This window comes from Geospiza fortis, unplaced genomic scaffold (assembly GCF_000277835.1).
Source record: "Geospiza fortis unplaced genomic scaffold, GeoFor_1.0 scaffold112, whole genome shotgun sequence".
NCBI classification, from domain to species: domain Eukaryota; kingdom Metazoa; phylum Chordata; class Aves; order Passeriformes; family Thraupidae; genus Geospiza; species Geospiza fortis.
In genome coordinates, this window is record NW_005054298.1 from 26,495,566 (window position 1) to 26,502,792 (window position 7,227).

General features: G+C 38.4%; 1 protein-coding gene across 1 annotated transcript in view; it reads left to right on the forward strand.

The window, feature by feature from the left end:
* The window catches only part of ANKRD44 (ankyrin repeat domain 44), a 73,740-nt gene that overhangs the window by 60,275 nt on the left and 6,238 nt on the right, over positions 1-7,227 (forward strand). Inside the window, 7 exon segments of the mRNA XM_031056000.1 lie at positions 72-288; positions 940-1,027; positions 1,889-1,972; positions 3,261-3,406; positions 4,205-4,287; positions 5,433-5,515; positions 6,595-6,686. Coding sequence (XP_030911860.1) covers positions 72-288; positions 940-1,027; positions 1,889-1,972; positions 3,261-3,406; positions 4,205-4,287; positions 5,433-5,515; positions 6,595-6,686 — 793 coding nt within the window.

The following is a 7,227-nucleotide window of genomic DNA, read 5'->3' on the forward strand; positions in this document are numbered from 1 at the left end:
AATCACATTCCATATTTCCGGGGCAAGAATCTGTGTTACGTCAACCTCTTTACTCCTTTCTTTGTTATCAGATCATGACTGGGCATGAAGAATGTGTTCAGATGCTGTTAGAGAAAGAAGTCTCTATTTTGTGTAAGGATGCCAGAGGCAGGACCCCTCTGCACTTCGCAGCAGCTCGGGGTCACGCCACGTGGCTGAGCGAGTTACTGCAGGTGGCACTTGCCGAGGAGGACTGCAGCCTCAAGGACAACCAGGGCTACACACCCCTGCACTGGGCTTCCTACAATGGTGAGGCTCTCCCGGGGCTGCTGCCCGGGTCAGCTTGGGGAGATCTGGTGGAGGAGCTTGAAATGAAGAGGCAAATGATGCCTGTGTGCTGTCTGTGTTAGCATTTGCTGTGTGCGCCCTTCAGTTCAGAGGCCAGAAGTTCCAGCGGTACCTCCCAGGGACTTTGAGGCTCATTTGCTCCAAGTCACAAGAAGCCAGGAGGAAATTCTGGTTTAATTCAATGTCATGCTGAAATTGATTTCTGTGTGACCAGGAATTTGAGCTCTTGGTGCAAGAGACCATGTGAATAGATGGATATTCTGAACTGAACTGATTATTCTAAAATGGATAATCTGAACTCGTTGCTTGATATAAGGATAAAGCTTCTCAGTATTGTCATTTAAGCTTTGGATGTAATGCAACATACATGCCATCACATTAAAAAGAGCTTTTTTCCTTTCCTTTTTCTTAATAAATTCTAATATTAGCCCATATCTCTCTTGTTGCTGCCATAAAATTTTTAAATTCTCTGATTTATCACGTAAGAGCTTATATACGCATCATGTTCAACTTTTAACTTAAAAGTGTTAAATTCCAACCTGTGTAAGCCTAATATGAATTAAGTGAACTACCTGCTTTGTGCAACACTGTGAAATATCTGCTCTCTCACAGGTCATGAAAACTGCATAGAGGTACTATTGGAACAAAAACTTTTCCACAAGTTCTATGGTAATAGCTTCTCTCCATTGCACTGTGCCGTGTAAGTAGAAATCTCCAGGAACAACTGTGTGTTGCTTCAGGATATGTCTGCAGAAAGTAGCAGTATGAGAATAAAGAAAGCTTTTTTGGAAATTATTTGCATGAGCAAAGGATTTCAAAGCTGATCATTTGAAATACAATTCTTTGTGGCTGAAACATATTATTTTAAATCAGAATTTCTAGTAATAGCTTTGAAAAAAAATTCAGTATTCATATTATTTTAAACAAGTATGCAATTTTCAAGACTAATAAAATGTGTGCAATTTAAGCATGTATACAAATTTAAAATGAAAATAGCTTTTAATCCAATGTGGAAGTGTGTTACCTATACTGTGTGTCTGTTACTGTTACTAAATACTGTTTATTTTCATAAAGAAATGAGACGAATTAGCAAAACCCAGAAAAGTATTAATTGAACACATCCATCAAATCCAAGTACTAAATGTGTGAGTTGGAAGAGATGTGGGTTTCAGTACCTTAAACATTAGAATAAATCTCTCTTCATGTAAGTGTCTATGACTGAGTGCTTTCCAGGCCCAGGGGTGTTTTACATACAGACTAAGGATTTTAAGATATTAAGGGTTTAATCCTAGCTTTGTTCTGGACTTGGAAATTACCTTGGTGCATAGTGAATTAAGGATCAGCTTTGCTTTAGAGACTGAAATCCATCATAGCAGATGCAGTTTGGTTAAAAGAGAAATTATGAATATGCAGAAGTGTGACTAAAAGCATTAAGACAAAGGCATATTACGGTAACTTAGAAATAACCATAAGAAATATTAATGGGAAGTCAAGTAAACCAATATTGGAAATTGAAAAAATATGTAGACATGGCCTTTTAAAAATATACTTGCTTTGGCAGAATCAACGATCATGAAAACTGTGCATCACTACTCATCGGAGCCATCGACGCCAGCATTGTCAACTGTGAGGATGACAAAGGAAGGTAATACCTTGGACAAATTGCATCTCATGACTCCATTTAGTATTTTTCATAGTTCTTTCTGAACCTCTGGCACTAATCCTTAAGATTTGTCATGCTGACTCTTTCAGACAGCAGTTTACACCACAGCACAGATAAAAGGTGTCTCACTTGAAGCAAGAATATGAAGTTTTCAATGTCAGAATAAATAGGGAAAAAATATAAAAGTAATAGTATTTTGTTTGTTTAGAATAGCTATGGCTATAAGCTGTTTCCCTGGACCTGTTTTCTTTGTTAAATATTTAAACACATTTATCTTTGCTAAATGGAGTGATACTAAGTACATACAGAAAAGTATTTCATTAATAGTTTTCATGTTATGTTGGCATTCTCAGGGCACACAGCTGAGAATGTCTACCCAGGAAAATAAAATTATTGCAGCAAGAGATGAGCATTCAGCCCAATCCTTCATTTGTCACATTGAGAATCTCCTCACCATATATATATATATATATTTAATTAAAATTACTGAAATGCTAAAAACTGAACACTTATTGTTTTCTTTGATTGAAACCAATTTAATACCCTCAGTAACACTGATTACATAGTTATGTGAGGATAAGAGCAGCTCACCTTTGCTGATAAGCAAAATAGAAGCAGCACTGAGCTGGGCTGTGTACCAACTATCTTTCATCTCTAGTAGTCACCCTTCCAACCCAAAATGCCAGAGAGCCGCAGGGAATGAATTCCAATGTCTATGTCTTGTAGAAACTGATAACCTTCAAAGTGGATTGAATTCCTTCTGCCTTTTATAGTATTGCAGTTACTTGTGGCTTATTGCTGCAGTATCTTTGACTACAACTCAAAATATTTAAATTTTTAAAAATAATGAATCTATTCTTTTCTGATAGCTCTTCCCAACTGAGGCTTGCTAAAAAAAAAAAGGGTAAAATCAGATTAATAAGGACGAGAGACTGTACTGCTTTTCATGTTACACAATATGCTCTATTAATATAAATAGGCTGCTAATACAAGATTCTTCACAGTGTCATATCTCCATACTATCATATCACCTTTGGAGACTGGAAATATTTTTTAACTTACTTCAGCTGCTGCTTCTACAACCTTCTTAGGGTGATAACTCGAAATTTGATAGGGAAAAGCCCTAAAACTCTTGTACGTGGAGGTTTTTGGGGAGGTGGGGCTGTTCCCCTAAAACCATAGGGAAAAGCCCTAAAACCTCTTGCTCTTGGAGGTTTTTGGGGGGGTTGGGCCGTTGCCCCTCTGTAGCTGTGTGGCTGTTGCTCCCCAGGACTCCCCTGCACACAGCAGCCTTTGCTGACCACGTGGAGTGCCTGCAGCTGCTGCTGAGCCACAGCGCGCGAGTGAACGCGGCCGACCGCGCGGGCAGGACGCCGCTCATGATGGCAGCGCACGGCGGGCACCTGGGTGCCGTCGGTGAGTGACTGCTGCCCTGGCCCTGCCCTCTGTCCTGCACTTCTGCCCCACAGGGGAACCCTGGCAAAACTCAGCAAGGAAAATAGATTGTGTGCATAATATCCTTCTGCGAGCAGATAGCTTTTCATCCATTAAAAATACTACTTCTCTGCAGTCTTGGTGAACATTTGCAATAACAATTTTGAGTCTTTCTTCCTCCCAAGAGCATGAGGGCAGCAGTAATTCTGTTCTCCTTTACTTCTTTGATTTTGAGGAGCAGTAAAGCTGCATGTATGAAAAAGATTATGTAAGCTTTTCCATCCTGTTTTATAGGAAGCCCCATTCTTGAAAAGGCAGCAGCTGCTTTTTCCAGGCTAGACTATGTGCCATAGGCACACTGACTGGGGACCTTATGGGCTTTGCAGAATTCCTTTTCTCTAGCTTCAACAGCACAGGCTGCACCCCAAGTTCTTTATATCCCCTTAGTCCTCTCAAACAGGATTTACAGTCATTCTGAGGCAGAGGTGATTCAGGCTAAAATTGCAAATAGGGAAGTTCATAAATAAATTAAGATCAATATATGTTCAACAGTTTGGGGCACCACAAACAAGCTGTTACCTCTGCATTTGCTTGCTGATTAACTGCACAAGATCAGTCTGTTCTCATTCACTAATTTCATTATTAGAAGGCTTACATCATATAAAGACTTAATTGATTAGCATCTCTGCACATGTACATTGAAATAGTAATTTTTTCCTCTCTTTTGACATGTTCATCTGCCCATTGGGTTTCTTCATTGATTTCTGCTCTATACCTCAGACTTTTTGGTGAACATTGCCAAGGCCGACCTGACATTAAAAGATAAGGAGTTGAATACATCTTTGCACTTGGCTAGCAGTAAAGTAAGTCAAAGACCTCTCTGTGCTTTTATTCTCATCAGTCCCTATGAATGTTTGTATGTGTTTATTCTCCCAAGTTTTTTTCTGCAGTGGAAATGTGGTGGTCACAGCTATGGTGAGGAAGGGAAAGTTGTTCCAAGCTTTTTCTCTTGTCTGTTTTAAAGTATTGTACATTGAGAAATAGGGATGGCTTTTATGACAGCTGAAACATAAGTAAGTGACACTAAGAGAAGTAAAGGAAACCCTTTAAGGTTTTACCAGATAATCTCACTGTAAAACAGCTTAACAGGTTCAATAACAAAGAAAAATAAAATTATGTTTTATTTATCTCCAATTCCTGTGAAAGGAAACTAAAATTTTCCCTTAACAAAGCAGGAGTGAAACCAGAGGTATTGATTAGATGGGTGATGGTGTCTCTTCCTAAGCCTTCTTCTTCTTAATTCCAATTTCTACTGCTATTTCTGCAAGAAAATATGCACAGAGGATTCCCTTTCCTTTTCTTTTGCTCCTACCCACAGACTGGATTCCAGTGTGATCATATTACTCCAGTTTCTGCAGACACATGAGCTTTGCTGAATTCTCAAGGTCCTTCAGGCAGCTCTTCCCCTGCCAGGACTGTAGGCTCAGCATCTGCAACTTGTGGTGCAGAAACAGGATCAGAAATAAGGCCTGGATCTGTATTATTCCCAAAGTTCCATTGTTAGAGCTCTCTGACACTGAAGAGGTTTTCTAGCAGCTTATTAATAATACAGAAAGGCATTTAAAGACCCACAGAGTGTGGTATTCGTTTCTGAGATGAAAGCATTCTCTGTCACTGTGTAGTTCTGATAAATCATCCACTGAATGTTCACTCAAGAGAAAACAGCATTCTCTGAAAGCTGAGGAAGTGAATTCATATTTAATTAATGCAGGGTTGAAAGACAGGTGAATGTCTACGTTTCTAAATATGCTAAAGCATCCCAGCAGTGGTGGTTCACAAATGGCACTTGAAGACTCGCTTAGTTCACCTTCTACACAGGCTAACTGAGCAGCATCTTTTGTATTTCAAGTTGAGTTATTAAATTTCACTTTTATTATGTAACATTTCTTTTGCCTCAATTTCAAATTCCTCAGCAAATTAACACTTTGGTTTTTTTCCCTGACTACAGGGTCATGAAAAATGTGCCTTGTTAATACTTGACAAGATCCAAGAACAGAGCCTTATTAATGCAAAAAATAATGCATTGCAGACGTAAGTATAGCCTGATCCTCTCAAGTTCAGCTGATTTACCAGAATATTCCAGTTTACCATTTCAAATTCATGTCTCAGATTACTTAATACAACAGTAAAGTTAATTTCCGATTTTTTGGAATGCTTTCCCCTGAAAAAGACCCAAATTGTATTGCACTCTCACTTTTAATTTTTATTCTGTTCGTGCCATTTCTATGCATGATCTGGTGGAAAAATTATATCAGGTCATTTATTTGAAGAGTATATCAAAATGTCTATTAATCATGTGAATGTGTAAGTATACATCTGGCATTTTCTAGTGAACTTCATCCTAAATTTAAATAATTTATTTAGACTTAGACTTAAGGTGATACATTTAGTTCTCTGAAGGATTTTTAGGTGATATTTTATGTGCAACTTCTGTCCATAGCATATCTTATCATCTGCAACTGTTTATTGGCACAGAGGAATCCTACCACAGGAGATCCAACTGTGAGTTCAGGTGGCAGATCACCTAGAGCTTGCAGAAGAATTTATTCCATCTTAGCCCTTTTTTTCCCCCCTCTTCCAACATGAAAATGTTTTTCCTGCCCTGCTAGCTGTCCCCAAACCAGAGCATTGGGTGTTGGGCCAGGAAAGGAGCACACCAATGGCTATTTTTAATTTCCAGCTGCTCTGCAGTAGCAGAGATTAGCAATTGAGTATTCAAGGATAAAAAGGCAATACAATGATATTGAACAGCCTGTAGCAGCCAGAATTAAGGACAGAACACAGGCATTTCTTCAGTCTTGGATTCCTTTTCTTTTTAAACATCAATTGTGTGCTGCAAACAGTGCAAAAATGAGAACCTTTTAAATAAAATCTTTAGGCTGGAAAGTATTAAGCAATCTTGATGTGCTTGTGCATCTTGTTTTATAGATGTGGAACATGACAATTATTTCAAAGGCTGCAATAAAATTTAGTGTCTATGATATAATTCTAATGATCCAAGGAAGGAAACCATTCTCTTTCACATGCTCAGTATGCTTTAAGCATTGCCTAGCTTTGTTTAGAAAATCTGTTGTAAACTGAAGTTGAATTTAGTTGTTATGTTTTTGTAGACCTCTTCATATTGCTGCACGAAATGGCCTAAAGATGGTGGTTGAAGAGTTGCTGGCCAAAGGGGCCTGTGTCCTGGCAGTAGATGAAAATGGTAAGTAAATGATACACTTTGACAGTCTTCAGTAGGACCCAACAGGTAATTTTACAACAGACCGAAGCAATAGACTTAAAAGGTGATGATAGACTTCATTGATGCTTTTATCCTTCCAAGAACAGACAATGGGTTGTGTGAGTACCTATTTAAAAAAAAGAAAATGAAAAGATACTCTTTCTTTAGTATATGAATCTACTTTAAACATCACAGTGGTCCCTTTTACTGTTCATTTTGCATGTACTGTCAACAGCTAGTCTTTTTTAATGCCTGAGTGCAGTGGTAACTTGAATTTCCTAAACATGCAAGTGGCACCGGATAATTCTGACACCTTGCAGAAGAATTAAGGAATTTGCATTCAATCAGCGCATGTTTTAATGGGTAGGAAGAAAACCATCAACATGTGTTTGAGTGTGTCCCAGCTCATTCTGAGATCAAACCTTGTGCTTGCCAATTATCTGACCAAGATGCAATTAAATTACTGCCGTCTTATACATAATTTGTTACTAAATTAAATATTTTATTTCAGACTTCAGTGAAG